We start from the raw sequence: 15,901 nt of genomic DNA, 5'->3' as shown, positions 1-15,901 counted from the left end.
CATGACGTAGGCGGTGTTGAGAACACACGACACTATCTACATTACTGACCCTTTTTGTACTTATGTGAAATCACAATTCTACAGGTCTCCAAATTCAAAATAGCAATGTCTTTGCACGTTTTGGTGATTTTGGATGCTTTTTACCTCAAATTGCCACAGTAAATATTTAGATATTTATTATGTTTAGATAGTGTGGGAGGTCCCTTGCAAGAAATAGGCCTTAATTTTTTCTACTTATTTGAATTCACCTTTCTATAGGTCTCTGAATTTGAGAAAAATCACAATGTCTTTGCACGTTTTGCAGATTTTTAACACATTTACTCCAGAATGACATAGTAAATATGCTGCATAATGAGGGTTCAGATAGTATGGTAGGTCTCTTGCAAGAAATGGGCCTTCAATTTTTCTACTTATTTCAATTCACCTTTCTATGGGTCTCTGAAGTTGAGAAAAATAAAGATTTCTTTGAGCCTTGTATTGAATTTGGATGCATTTTACTCTAAAATGACACAGTAAATGTGCTTCATATTGAGAGTTTAGATAGTGTGGGAGGTTCCTTGCAAAAAATGGGCCATCATTTTTTCTACTTATTTGAATTCACCTTCCTATAGGTCTCGAGTTCATGAAAAATCACAATGTATTTGCACGTTTTGGTGACTTTGGATGCATTTCACTCCAAAATGACAGTAAATATGCTTCATATGAAAGGTTCAGACAGTGTGGGAGGTCCTTTATCAGAAATGTGCCTTAATTGTTTCTACTTATTTGAATTCACCTTTCTATAGGTCTCTGAATTTGAGATAAATACCAATGTCTTTGCACGTTTTGCAAATTTTGAACACATTTACTCCAGAATGACACAGTAAATATGCTTCATAATGAGGGTTCAGACAGTGTGGGAGGTCCCTTGCAAGAAACGGGCCTTCAGTTTTTCTACTTATTTGAATTCACCTTTCTATAGGTCTCTGAGTTTAGGAAAAATCACGTCTTTGCATGTTTTGCTGACTTTGAACGCAAATACTCCAAAATGACACAGTAAATATGCTAAATCCATTGAGGGAAAAGACAGTTTGGGAGGTCCCTTGCAAGAAATCGGCCTTCATTTTTTTCTACTTATTTGAATTCACTTTTCTTCAGGTCTCTACAGTTGAGAAGTACAGATTTCTTTGAGCCTTGTATTGAATTTGGATGCATTTTACTCTAAAATGATACAGTAAATATACTTCTATTACATAAAGATGAATTGATTTTTCTACAGGACGGCTGGCTTGACCGGAGTCAGAATATGCCGACCTTCTACCTTATCTCCGTTTGACATTTGGTTTCTCCTACCCACGCTCTCTGGAGCCAACACTTTTACAAAGATATAATTTGCACAATTAGGTTAAAGAATATATGACTTTATACAGGCATAAAACATTGAACTCAAATGGTCAGCGCTTGATGTAGATGCCTAAAATTATGCCTAAAAATGCTCCAATGGGCTTTCATTAACTAGCGATTGTAAGGGACCCTCTGAAAATTCCACCCACAGCACTAAAATGTCGGAGATGTCCAAGTGTTCATTCATTAATGAATCCAATTAGAGTGTAAAGTGTAAAATGTAAACATTTACAATCAAAATTTTTATTTTTATTTTAAATAAGTGTTTAAGACAGAACATGCAAGTTGCATTGAATACTTGGACACCAGTGATGTTTTAGCACAGTATGTGGACTTTTTAGACAATCACTTATGAACCATAAACGAATATTTAATAAATATTTAACTTAAATCAAACATTACCCTGCTAAATATTATTATGCTGTCATAATGCATTGAGGTTTTCTTTAAATATCATTTGTTTGGAAAAGGTTTCTCAAACTATGTGACGTCAAGGATGGATGAGTCTTTTTAGCTGGACGAGAGACTGCAGATTTTAAATGCTTATATTTTCTGAAAACTAATTTTGTGAACGTTTAGAAGTACACTAGCATATATAGTGGATGACCTTAAAGCTAATACCCAGATAGCACACATACATCTCTGAGATCTCTGTTTAAGAGCGTTTCATCTGGAAAGCATCACATTCTAATTAACATTTGCTAAACATTTAAAATGATCAGATTTACAAACATTCTAAATTAAATTTGTCTCAAATACATCTGTTGTATTATTTATTGACATTCCAGAGGAAATGTCTTATAGACGTATTGTAGATGAGCAACAACCTAAAAAAAAAAAAACATTTTCGAGATGTAAACACACATCAAATAGACGTCTAGTTGATGTACGTGAGCTATCAGGGTAGATATGGACTAAAAGCAGCAAAACGTTAATTTTGATTTCACGGGGACTTTAACCGTTCCTTGGTCTTGCAGGTCATTTTGACCCATTTTTAAAATAGTTCTAAATAGGTCTGAAAGTTCAGCAAGGCCAAGGAAGGGTTAACATAGAACCATCTATTGAAGTGTTTATTTTGTAATTTAACTTTTTTACTTAATAATTGAGAATACGAACTGGCTACATCTTTTGACTTAATCAATTTACACACATTGTTAACAGCCAGATAAGTTCTTTGCAATAAATGATTGCTACAGTATGGAGCTGATTGGTTTATGTTATTTTGTTGCATCCTCTTGTGGATTTTGGAGAGAACGTCAAATTAGATAGATGTCTTGTAGATTCCCCCCCACCCCCCCACCCCCACCTGAAATAATGTCTTTAAATGTGTTCTGGAATTTCCAAAGTACTCCTCGCTGCAGACTGTACCGCGATGACGTAGTGGATCTAATCCCATGTATTGGATTTTAGAGACATAGTGGATGTTTTAATGTGCATGCGTATTCACATTTTAATGTTTTGTTTAATTACTACAGCATACTTAATGGTCATTAATACAGTATATATTCATATAACACACACACACACACGCACATACATTTATATATTAGGGCTGCACAATTAATTAAATTAAAATTGCAGTATGACTTTGTGTGATTATTTAAACGCAAAGGGCTACAGCGGTTTAATTAAATTAATAGATAAATCAAGCTGTTCATTTCAAAGTCTATGCATGCTGCTCTGTCCTGTCTGTATTGTGTAAAAGCATTATTACAGTGTATTCAGAGCAGTTCTGTGCTCCACAACTCCATCTCGTGCTCAGAGTAACAGATGTGCTCCATTCGGTTCCATGTGCTAAGCGCATCATTTTAATGCGCTCCAGATTCACTTTAATTTCACTTTTGCATACTTCCAAGTATGTTTGACCACTACATGTTAATATACAAATACAAATTATTCACCCCCGTGGCATTTATGTACAGTGGAGGATATGTTAAATTGAGGAGCACATTATAGTGAGAGTGTATTGCTCAGTTTATATATTTGTTTTCTGTGGTTGAAGAGGAAAAACAAGGAAAAGTACTTTACAAAATTCATGGTTATAACCATTTTAAAAGCTAAGCTATATTAAACAAACGTCTCAGTGTAACACTTTAATAAGTAATAATGTACTCAGTGTAAGGCATAAAAACCAAAACATCCACTACGTTACCAAAATCCACTACGCAGAGGATTAGATCCACTGCGTCATCGCGCTACCGTCTGCAGCGAGGACCCTCTCGAATTTCCACGAGACTGAGCCACTGAATTAGACGTGACCCATCTTTTCAAAACATCGCCCCACAAAGATCACCGAGCAGTAGAGCTTCTGTCTTCTCAAAGTTGTCAAACACAACAGAAAGTGCCAACACTACCTACTGGCAAAACTGTTTTTTGTTTGTTTGCCAGAGGCAGGCTTATACCCCTATACATGGCTCTTGACCTGCTTATGTAAAGTGCTCTTTGGGAAATTTCATGTCCATAATAGCATCTTTTTCAACTGCCTCCTCCTGCTCCCTTTACTCTAAAAGGTCTTGCTCCTTTTCTTAACCCTCTTTCCCTGTACTTACATATTCCTCTCTTTTGCCTTTGATTCTGAAACACATTTAATGTAAATTCACTGCATTGTGCTCTGCACTACACACCTGTAAATCCATTGTAGTATATGTCCTGCATTCACAACACTACCATTTAATCATTAATATTGCTATGTAAGTTATAAATAAACTCATTACATGACTTTATATGCTGTCCCACTTTACCAGTATCATTTTGTCCACTTCTGCCAATATGCCCCTGGTAAAGTGGGGCAGAGGAAAATGTACTCTATAGAATATCTAGCCTACTACAAATCATGTGGAATTACTTTCTAAATTTTCTGATACACTTTCACATCATAAATCCTAATATGAAACATTTACAAACATTAAGTCAACTTTTACTTTGTTATAAGTTATTTCAGGGTTGCCAACTCTCAAGCATTTGGCGTGAGACACACGCTTTCAGGCTCTGTCTCACGCTCTCACTCTACCCAAGTAAATCTCACGCCAAATAAAAAGTAAACGTAATTCCATATAAAATAAATAAAACATAGCAACAAATCTTCGATTTTGATTTTTCCATCAGAACGATACTTGAATTTTCAGGCCGCCGAAGCAAATTTACCATCACAATGCACATCAGGGTGACCCAGAGACGGGATAACCAGAGCTCTGGTGTAGGGCAGACCACGCGACTCAACACGCATTCGATATCTCGGCACGCAGACACCACAAAACTAATGCACTTAATATGAATTCTACTGAGAATTATCTAATTTAAATAGCTGGGGAAATAGTACAACCTCTCAAACTGTTAGATAGCCCTGACATTATATACAGCACTGATAAGGTAAAGAAGAGACAACACCATGCATGCATCAACATCAATTATAAGGCTTTTTAAAATGCACATCATCACCCTTACTAAAATGTATTGTGTTTATTCTGTAGAAAGACAGTGACAGAAAAGTTAATGTTTTATATTAAATCTATTAGGAGGAATCTGTTTAACTTCATTTTTATATTATTTTTATTTTATTTTTTTAATGTGTTTAGGCTGTTTTTTTTTTTTTTTTTTTTAAATACTAGCTACATTGAGTTAACTAAAGTCATGATGAGGAGCCATCCATTGTGGTTATGGCCCTATTATTAGGCTACCAATGACAATTAAACAGTGGAAGAACTATGACAGGCTAAACATTCATAAGGGCAAGTACAAACTGTAAAATTAAGGGGTTTAAAATCTGGACCTCCATGAATTTGACAAATTATAGACAATTTTCCTCCTGCTCTAACAAACTGACTCTGTTTACCTTTAGATATTTCAAGATATGACCTGCTATAAATTATTAAGAGCCTGATGAAAGGAAAACAATATTTTGAAAAGGACACATTTTTTTTTTTTTTTTTTACTAGAAACAACAGTCCCAGCAAAGTAAAGTGGCCCACTCATACTATAGGTATACCAACAGAATATTATAACTAGCCCTATAGAAATAAGGTCTAATTTAAATTAAGTTGATTTGATTTCCCATAGCATTTTAAACAAATAATAATAATAAAAAAAAAATAAAAAAAAAAAGATTAAAATGCAAACTTGAAATGCAGTTTAGTAATTCTGTTAATTAGTAATTAATTGCAACTATGTAACCCTACCAACTTTGAGCTTGTGGATGAGCTTGGAATCTCAGCCACCACTGAAGACCATTTTTGGACCCAAGAAAAACTCTGGTTGTGCCATGGAGTATGGGTGTTTTATTTAGGGGTCTTGTTTTGGTGTTTGAAATTAAAAAGATGGCCTGCTAGTATCAAGTACACGCACTATATGTCCAGGGACACATAAGGTGCCACAGGCACGGGGTCCCCTGGGCTTGAACGACGATTTGCCTGTTCATCAATGCGGCCCTGGCCATGACTTCAAAATCTCAATCCAGCCTGGGATCCAAAGTTGGCAACGCTGAGTTATATATAAGATTTACTTCAGATTTCTATGCCAAAAGTAAAATGCAATGAACTCTGGCACGCCCCCTGATGTAACATTAACCCAAAAGGTTAACTGTTAAATTTGCAGAGATTCATTTTGTAATGGTTTTTTTTAACTATTTAAGCAAATGTATATGGATATAATGGTGATCAGGCACAACTCCACTTTACCCTTTATCTCAACTTACCGAGTGCGGTAAAGTTAGTTTTATATTTGACAGTCGTTTGACATTCGCGACAATACCCATTAAACTCATCACATTTTCAAGCCAAACCAGCTTGGACATTCATGAACAGGTTTTCTTTGCCAAGCACAAAGTTGAATTTTAAAAAAGGAGATTTTTTTTTTTCATATCAATTTTATTAGCCCTATAAATAAATTAAACAATGTAACCTTTTGATATTATGACATCACAACAAATATGAAATGTTTTTAAAAATATCCCTTTCATGACACAAGGCTCTGTTTGTGGAATTTACATTCTATGTTTTCAAATAAATATAGCATTGTAAATGTTTGTAATATTCTAACTCCATTAAACTCAATGACCGTTTGACCTAGAGACATGAAACCAACTGCAAAACACTCAGAATATTATTCTTCATCTAGCACAAGACTTATTTTTGGGAGTAAATGTTCAGTACTTTTTATACAGATTCAATTATCCCTATAAATCTATTAAACTCAATGACCGTTTGACCTAGAGTCATGAAACCAACTGCAAAACACTCAGAATATTATGATATATTGGATACATTTACTCGTTAAAAAAAAAAAAAAAAAAAAAAAAAAAAAAAAAAAACTCTTTAATGTGTAAAGGGCAATGTTTTAACACGCCCTGTCCTGTGTGACGTTGAATTCAAAGAAAGTTTGGGAATCTAGCAATGCTTTTCAGATGAAACGAAAACGAAAGTACAAGGTTTTCAGGGTGGTGTGAAGCGAGGTAAGCAGATTTCCCATTATATGCTTGAATTTTACACATAAAGACCTACTTCAGTGGGCAATAATACTAATTCATTCAACGTATTTAGTCTTTATTTGAGAATATGGCGGGAACGGTGTCTTTCTCTGGCTGGACAGCGGTTAAAGACCGAAAGTCTCTTTCCGCGGACCAGGAGCCGAAGTCAGGTCGTGAATACACCATGTATCACGGCACATATCTGAAAAACGCCAAGAACATCATCAATAATGGATTTGTACCCTCTAAAGATGGACTGCTGGGCGCCGGAGTTTATATCAGTCGTAACATTGAGAAAGCCAAGTGTTACCCGCTCAAGACGGACAAAAACGACAAAGTCGTTTTCAAGTTGAAGGTGTGTATAGGAAAAGTGAAGAAAATAGACTGTGACAATCACCCTCTCCAGAAAACGTGGCACCAGAAGGGGTACGACTGCGCGTGGGTCCCGCCAAACAGCAACATCACCAGCATCAAGTCTGGTCGCGAGGAGGACTGTGTGTGGGACCCCAAGCGCATCACGGTGATCGACGTGGCGTGTTGTGTGGATGACCATAAACGCAAAGAGCTTAGACAACTGATCCGCAGTCAGCGGAAAACTTCTGGCTGCCACCTTTGCCACCAAGACACCTCTGATGGGCCCCATGATGTTCAGACGTGCTGGGCGTGCGGGGATAAAATCTGTCCTTTTCAGAGGAAACATGTTTGCCCATAAAGAGTCATGCAATGCAGTGTTAACTTTTTGGACATTTGTTTAGGTTGACATCCATAGATTTGTTGTTCATTTATGTAATAGGATAAATAAAATAAAAAATATATATATTTTGTCCTGGCTGTAGACTATAAATAAATGCTAATTTGGTATTCTATTAGCATAAAGGCTACCAAATGCTAATGTTGTTTGAGCTGCTTTGGTCAAAAGTTGAGAAAAGTAAAAATAATCTTTAAATTATTATTATTATTTAAACAGTGTAGCACCGGTGGAAAAAAAAAATGCCATTACATTTCTGTCCTAATTATAAAAAAGTAAGCAGCTAATAATAATAGCGATTAATAGTTATAATTTTGTATTGCACAAATAAGGGCTATTAAGCTTACCAATATTGCATATTTTGGCGCTATATGGAATGCCCATTTGACATTAAAACATTGATTTTGTGTAGGGAAGCAGATGTAAACTCACTGATATTAAGAACAATAATATCTGTAAAAAGTTCATTTATATACCCCTAATTTATACAGGGCTAAATTGAAATGAGTGTTTGACTGGGTTGGGGCTCCAGCTGATTAAGCCTGTTACTTTTTCCTACAATCAAAAGCCATTTGATTTTAGACGAAAGGAAAACTGATTGCTTGATCCATAATAATTATGAAAATTTTACATAGTTCTTCCAAAGTATTAATAGTTTTACCAGTAGTATTTACAAGTGGTATTTTTAATATGGCCATATTGACCACAGGTTAAACCATGCATCCATGCTCCTCACTAACATGGTTAGTAACTTCTATAAAAAAAAACTTTGGCATTTTTTATTTTGTTTATGAAAATACATACATTTAGAAACTTTAAATATACAATTTTAGAAACTACTATAGTTTCAACAAAAACTAATTATAATCAATCACTCCCCTAATTGTTATATTTATAGAACCGTATTAATCACATAATAATATTTAATATAAATGAGTCACATTCAAACTCTTGTTTTGTTAGCTTTTATTCATCAGTAAGCTTTGATAAGAGATTGACAGACAGACAGATAGCTAGATAGATCGAATCCAGCTGATATGTTAAAATTAATACATGCGAGCAATAGAAAAAATGACAAACAATATAAAAAGTGTATAAAAAGTGTCAGTATATTTAACTTTAGGCCTAATGCCTTATTTAGCACACTACAAATGAGTGTTAACAACTGTCCCGGGGTAGTTTTACAACAGTGCCCTACATGGAGACAGTTGTAAAAATGCACACCTTGTTTTTAAACACTAAATGTGGAAAATAAGAACAATGTATGCAGGGTTTTGACATTTATTTTGTGCTTAGATGAAAAAAGGTTCGGATGGCAGCGTTCACACTTCAAATGAACCGCACTAACAGAACAATTGCACCAGAGTTCGTTTTAATCCAACCAAACCTGCCAAGTGTGAACACACCCTTAGTGCGGTTCATTTGAACAAGTGTGAACGCTGCCACCCGAACCTTGGTGCGCACCAAAAAACGGATAGTGAAGACTCACCTGAATAGTGTGTCTCGGTCCGCTTCCAAACGAACTCTGGTGCGGTTCGATTGATATATGAAGGCAACATGGACCAAAGACGTCTAAACGGACCAATAACAGGAAGTAATTTGCTAAATACTGACCTCAAGCATACCTGGTTCTTCTCATCATAGCATCTATGTTACCCATTACAGTTCGATATAGGCGTTGGAACCGCAGTCAGCCATTCTTGCAGCATATATTCGTTGTGCAATGGAGGAATTCCTGATGCTGTTTTGACTCCTTTACACATTTTATTAGCTATTCGTTTGTTCTCAGCTGGTAAAAATACCACCACATATATAAATCTAACAAGCGCATTTAGCCCAGCAGCCAGCATTGTTTTGGATGATTGGCAAGTTCCGTCGCAAAATATATGTCATAAAAGCTGTCCAATCAGGTTGTGAATTTTTCCTGATGCCATTTGTTTTGTATCTTTAGGTTCTGTGTTAAAAATGCCAGTGTGAACGCTAAGTGAACCAGGACTAAATGTATCATTTTCTTTTTTGGTCCGGACCAAGAGAACCGAACTACAACTGTGACCACACCCTAGTCCACAGCAGAACTTCACTGCAGCTGCGGTAGAGGGCGATATTCAGTCACATTTTGACGGTTCAATTGTAGTCATTGTGGTGGACAGGTTGTTAGATTATAATCATATTAAGTAGATTAGACCGACCGCAAATGTTGATAGCTACTCGATGCAATGCATCTCAGAACAAGCCTCGTGCTCACTGATAATATTATTATACTGAGCATATCATAGACCGCGTTTTAGGCATATCTCAACAGAAGAAGGATGTGTCAGTCACGGATAGTTTAATGATTATTAGGAAAAATTCTTTCCTGAAACTGTTAACTACCTCTCATCAATCAATCAATCAATCAATCAATCAATCCATTTTAATTCTATAGCACATTTAAAAACAACACATGTTGACCAAAGTGCTTCACATTATAGCATAAACGGATCATATACATACAGAAGGTAGAAAATAAAATAACACATAGTAAAATAAGCAACCCACATTAAGCACAGTTAAAAGAAAGTGAAAAAAGGTGAGTCTTCAAATAAGATTTAAAAACATCGACTGATGTACAGGACCTGATATGTAGTGGAAGGCTATTCCAAAGCCGAGGAGCCGCCACTGAAAACGCCCGATCTCCCTTTGACTTAAGACGGGACTTGGGGATCGTTAAAAGTAAACTCTGCGAAGACCTTAGTAGTCTAGAAGGCGTGTGATGCTGAAGGAGATCCGTAATACAGGGAGGAGCCATGCCATGTAATCCCTTAAAAGTAAATAATAAAATCTTAAACTGAATCCTAAATTTGACTGGAAGCCAATGAAGAGATGCTAACACGGAGATATGTTGTTGTGTTTTTTTGTCCCCATCGGCAATCTGGCAGCAACATTCTGGACTAACTGCAGACATGACAGTGAAGTATGAGAAATGCCACAGAGCAATTAACTGCAGTAATCTAATCTTGAAGAAATAAAAACAAGTATAACAACTTCCATTTCCTTAAAAGATAAACAGGGTTTCAATTTCACAATATTCCTTAACTGAAAGAAACCACCTCTGACCACAGAATTTATGTTTTTATCAAGCTTTAAATCAGGGTCAAAAATTACTCCAAGATTCTTAACTTGGTTGTGTAATTTAAAAGCAAAGGAACCTAAATCTTTAATCATGTGTTTGGTAGAGCCAGGTGGACCAATCACCATCACTTCAGTTTTTGATTCATTTAGGTGAAGAAAATTCATTGCCATCCACTTTCTGATATAATTTATACAGCAGATAAGGGAATCTAATGCAGAGTTGTCCCCAGGCTTTAAAGGAAGATAAAGCCGGGTATCGTCAGCATAACAGTGATAGGAAATATTATGCTTTTGACAGATATGGGCCAAAGGAAGCATGTATAGGGAAAATAAGACTGGGCCCAAGATTGAGTCTTGGGGAACCCCACAGGTAATGGGAGCCGGGAATGATGAGAAGTCCTCTAGTTCAACAGAAAATGTCCTATCTTTAAGATAAGAGGAGAACCATTTAAGAGCAGTCCCCTGAATCCCTGCCCACTGTCTTAAGCACCTCAAAAGGATGTCATGATCTATGGTGTCAAACGCGGCACTGAGATCAAGGAGAACTAAAATTGCATGACTACCTGAATCAACAGCCAGCAACAGGTCATTAAATACTTTTAAGAGTGCAGACTCTGTGCTGTGTTGTGCTCTAAACCCTGATTGAAATGTATCAGAAATTTCTTTTTCATTTAAAAAAGGAGAGTTGATGGTCAAAATTTGTTTCATAGAAAAAGCAGTTTTGAGATAGGTCGATGGTTTATTAATGCTGTTGGGTTATGGTTGGGCTTTTTTAGTAGAGGTTGCACCACTGCATGCTTAAAGAAAGATGGGACAGTACCCTCTGCCAGACTGCAATTCACTATTGACAATAAACTCAGGCCAACTACATCTAGAACCTGGCTGAGGAGGCGAGGAGGAACAACATCTAAAGAACATTGCGCAGCCTTCATATGCAAAACTAAATCCACTAAATGGGTTACTGAGACTGGTTCAAACTCACTAAAAAGGACAGCAGAGGGAGGGGGATTCGAGGGGTCTTGGTTATGGTAAAAAGATGAGATGCTAGCTCTAAGAGCAGCAATTTTATGAATAAAAAACTCTGAGAAACGTTCACAAGCTTCAAAAGTAATATCCGGGAAAGTACTAATAACAGGATTTAGCAAAGTATTTATTGTGCTAAACAATGCTTGAGGCTTACTAGAATTCTTTTTAATAATATCCAAAAAATATTTTGCCTTGGCTACTTTAACAGACTGTTGATATTTAATCATGCTGTCTTTTAACATGTCATATAAGACACTTGGAGTCTGTCCTTCTTCCATTTCCTCTCTGCTTTCCTCCACATTTGCCGGAGCCTGCGAGTACCATCATTTAGCCATGGCTGGGGTCTAGTTTTAGGTATTACATTTTTAAAAGGAGCGCAGTTGTCCATTTATGCCCAAACCAAAAGGCGGTGACTCGATTGTATTAATCAGAGGCAAATATTTATATGCCTCAGAGAATTTGTTACCTATTAAGGGATTTATGGAATGAACACGTTTGCCTAACGGCTTTGAATTAGTTAGACAATTCAGAAAAGAAGAGGAAAAGATAACTGGCTTATGATCAGAGAGTCAAAAATCATCTATTACCACATTAAAAACAGGGACACCAGAGACAAAACCAAATCCAGTAATTCAGGGGATGATATATGAGTGCACAGGTGACAGGGAACCCCAAGTCTATGTTGAACAGCTGCAATTCAAAACTAGAACAGTTTTCTGCCATTAACAAACGGCATTTAAATTGGTTCTTAAATATTTTTGTGTCCCCCCCCCCCACCCCGGCCCACAGTCCGTGGTGAACTTAAAAAGTTAAAATCACACAGGGCAGTTTCAGATAGAGGGCCAAGATCTCCATACGTTTCTGAAACAGTAAGTGCTGTTCCTTAAACTTGCAGTTAGTTATGTGAGTTTATATGTATACTGACGGGAATGCATTTGTGGCAAAACAAGGTTTTACATTTGTTCTAAAGAGATCATGTTTATTTGCTACATCAACCTTACCTGTCCTTTATGTTGAGATGTAAACACTTGGTTGGTTAAATTCTAATATATTTTGTTTATTTTATCATTTACTTGATTATTTTATAATTTTTGTCATCATTCCATCCCTTTCCAATTTATGAGCTCAGAAGTGTGGTGAAAACATGCCTGGTCTTGATAATGCTGGTCCAAATCCATGGATTCTCTCTGAGTTACTGGGTCAGAGGAGCATTCTTGGAGTAGTAGTTCTGATTACATGGTTAGTTCTTTTCCACCTTCTGGTGAATGTGTGGCTGCTGTGCATCTTCACCAGCCTGTTGGTAGTGCTGGGTGGATGGCTGGGATCTCGTGTTCCCTTGGATGACTGCATCTCTCCTTCAAAATTGTGTGGCCTATCTTATCTGGAGGAAGACACTTTGGGTCTTTTAGAAAAGTGTTTCAGGCAAAACATTATAGTTTCAGAGCCTCCGTCATGGCCTGATAGTACAGCGGAGGAGTCTGCAGTTGGACCCCTGTCTCACACACTAAACTCCAATACCGAAAGCCTTGGTCTGGACCCATTTGTTTTTGAAAACCTGGGAAGTGTAGAGGGACCAGTAACTATTCAAAACTTGCAAATTACTGTGACCATCACAGCCAAAGAGCAAAGAAGCAACAGTACTCATTCTTATACTCTTTACACTGTAAATGTAGGATTATCATGCATACATACTAAACAGAAAGATTTATAATTTTCATGTTTAATTCGGCTTGATTTTTGTAAGATAAGAATATTAAAATAATTGATTTCATGGAAGGCTGAAAATTGGTTTCATTTTATGACTTTTTTACCTGCTTTACTAAATCAATACTGATTCAGTGGTTTTGTATGTGTTTTTAGTATGAAACTGCTGCAGATTCAGAAAGCCCATCCTCTGATCAGCCTGTTGCTTATCACATGGTGAACCAGCGCTACAGCGAGTTCCTCAATCTGCGGACCCCTTTGGAGGAGAGGTCTGACCTGAAGAAGGTGATCAAAAGTAAGATAATTTTAAACTTTTTAAACTGATTTTAAAAGTTGTCTGCATTATGTATTGAGAAATAGGAGCCTAATATAAAGTAAATCATGTAAGCGTAAACCTCAAAATACCTATATATGCTGCACTGACATTTTTTAAACTTTTATATAGATGACATTTATATAGATTTTCATATAGATTTTATCCGCATTAAAATGTGTGCTCATAATTAAGATGTCAAAGTTTCAAAGAAACTGTTCCCAGACCTTCCCTTCAGCAACCTAGACACAGACAAAGTGGAAGCCAGGAGAACCCAACTGGAATCATTCCACAGTGTAAGAGAGTTCCCTTCAGTGGACTGATGAATTGTGACTTTTATGCAAAAATCTGGACGCAGTCACATGCCTCACACCTGCCTTCTTTTTCCTTTTCTGCAGAAACTGTGGACCATCCCAGAGGCAGCTAATATTGAGGAAGTATGTGAGTTCCTTGCCCTCAACACTGATGCCAGAACAGTTTTCCAGAAAAAGTCATCAAGTTCATGCATAGACAAGGTCATTCTGTACTGAGAAGATATATGCTTTGTTTGGAATAATTTTAATGTTATTATCACAGAATCTTTAAATAAAAACTGCTTAACTTTTTAACTGCACTCAAAAGGTTATCTCTGTGACATTTCTGTCTGTGTTTCTGCCTGTTTGTTTGTATATTGTCGATATAATCAGATGGTAGAGAACATTGTGGACGCTCTGAAGACAGCATTCCCACGCTTAGAACCTCAGAGCCCTACAGAAGAAGGAGACCCACAGAGGAAGTGAGATTGCATGACACTTAGCTAACAACCAAAGTCAAACATGCTTATTTAATGCTCAAGTGTGTAACATTTTTGATGTTAAAGAGCACCTATTATGGTTTTTAAACGTGCCTAATTTTGTTTTAAATGTCTCATACTATAGATTTACATGCATCCAAGGTCAAAAAAACACTTTAATTTGCTCATAATTTAATGTGCAGCATTACTGTAGTGTTTGAGGGCGGGTCAAAGCTGTTCGCAAGCATCCAGTGAAGACCAGTGTGGGTTTTTTGTTACCAAATTATGTAGGTTAGTACAGGAAGTAAGTCTGGAATTACTAACGACTCATTTCAGGTATTCAGAATTGGTTCTTTCTTAATAACCCCATTTGTCATGCACTTTGATTTTTGAAACTTTGCAGACTTTTTTACATTCACAAACAGCAATATAACAGACTACATGAAAGGTAATATTTGAAAAACCATAATAGGTGCTTTTTAAAATACTTTTTCCCATCCCAGTTCAATACACAGAGACAACTATAAGTCATTCATAGGCTGATTTTCTCAGAAACTCATAAACACTCGTAACTCATAAACATTGTGTCTCTGTGGCGCTATAAAAACAGAAAAAGAGAATTAGATGCTTTTCCACCATCAGGCAAGTGCAAGCCAGGGCTATCAGCTGGTCAGTCGGGGCCAGTTAGTCTCAGACCTCGAGCCGCGAGACCAAAATCGATCTGCATTCCTACCATCGGGCCAATAGCCCTGCAGCGTTGCTCTAAAAGCCAACCCTTGATACGCCACCCTGGTGCCAATGTCACATACCCTGCCTGTTTCACAAGCAAGAGGGAAACTCAAGCTGAGATACCAGACTCTGGAGACTAGCTAGCCTTCGAAATGGACACGGATTTGTCCCGAACCTGTACAGTTGTGCACTGGATACACAACTTGGCAAGTTCGGCGACAACATACTTAATCACGTCTTCATTTCAGCAGATGCTGTCAATCTGATGTTGCGCATTTCCATTAGCCCAAATATTCAGAAGAGCACTGATTTAGTCTACTAACCAGTACTGATGATTCTCCATTCTCCGCTGAGCTGTTGAGGTAAGCTGGTAGCTAGGTATGAAAAATTGAGGAATGAGTGTCTTTGTGCTGAAACCTCTGACCTGACTCAGCTAAACTCCACCTTTCACACTGACCCCACATCAATCCTCAGTAAGCCTCCTTTGGCCCAAGGGTAATCAGCTGGAAAAAGGCACTTGGCACAATGAATTGACAGTGGGAATGCAACTGGCCCTGGCATACACTAGCATGCCCTCATTTGGCCCGATAGTGGAAACACGGCTAATGACTCAACCAATACCATCAATTTGGGGCAGGTCACTATTTGTTTGAT

At 37.0% G+C, this 15,901-nt stretch overlaps 3 protein-coding genes across 3 annotated transcripts in view; 2 read left to right on the top strand and 1 right to left on the bottom strand.

Moving 5' to 3' along the window:
* Nucleotides 1–10,450, bottom strand: part of LOC127425016 (POU class 2 homeobox associating-factor 2) — a 66,318-nt gene extending 55,868 nt beyond the window's left edge. Inside the window, exons 1-2 of the mRNA XM_051670598.1 lie at nucleotides 10,208–10,450; nucleotides 9,082–9,164 (exon numbers count right to left, since the gene is read on the bottom strand). Of these exons, the coding sequence (XP_051526558.1) occupies nucleotides 9,082–9,164; nucleotides 10,208–10,380 (256 nt within the window). The 5' untranslated portion in view covers nucleotides 10,381–10,450. The remainder of the gene's footprint in view (nucleotides 1–9,081; nucleotides 9,165–10,207) is intronic.
* Nucleotides 6,749–15,901, top strand: part of LOC127425008 (sorting nexin-19-like) — a 29,284-nt gene continuing 20,131 nt past the window's right edge. Inside the window, exons 1-5 of the mRNA XM_051670585.1 lie at nucleotides 6,749–6,829; nucleotides 13,590–13,728; nucleotides 13,942–14,042; nucleotides 14,145–14,261; nucleotides 14,433–14,521. Of these exons, the coding sequence (XP_051526545.1) occupies nucleotides 13,647–13,728; nucleotides 13,942–14,042; nucleotides 14,145–14,261; nucleotides 14,433–14,521 (389 nt within the window). The 5' untranslated portion in view covers nucleotides 6,749–6,829; nucleotides 13,590–13,646. The remainder of the gene's footprint in view (nucleotides 6,830–13,589; nucleotides 13,729–13,941; nucleotides 14,043–14,144; nucleotides 14,262–14,432; nucleotides 14,522–15,901) is intronic.
* On the top strand, nucleotides 6,837–7,670 carry LOC127425047 (uncharacterized). The gene has a single exon (XM_051670670.1). The coding sequence runs from the start codon at nucleotides 6,933–6,935 to the stop codon at nucleotides 7,554–7,556; it is 624 nt and encodes a 207-aa protein (XP_051526630.1). The 5' UTR covers nucleotides 6,837–6,932; the 3' UTR covers nucleotides 7,557–7,670.

Source organism: Myxocyprinus asiaticus, chromosome 3, assembly GCF_019703515.2.
Source record: "Myxocyprinus asiaticus isolate MX2 ecotype Aquarium Trade chromosome 3, UBuf_Myxa_2, whole genome shotgun sequence".
NCBI lineage: Eukaryota > Metazoa > Chordata > Actinopteri > Cypriniformes > Catostomidae > Myxocyprinus > Myxocyprinus asiaticus.
Note: the sequence above shows the minus strand (reverse complement) of the source record. Positions and strands in the feature narration are given on the sequence as shown.

What these genes read in the sequence shown, in the direction of transcription:
- LOC127425047 (XM_051670670.1), top strand. Translation starts at nt 6,933, where the DNA reads ATGGCGGGAACGGTGTCTTTCTCTGGCTGGACAGCGGTTAAAGACCGA.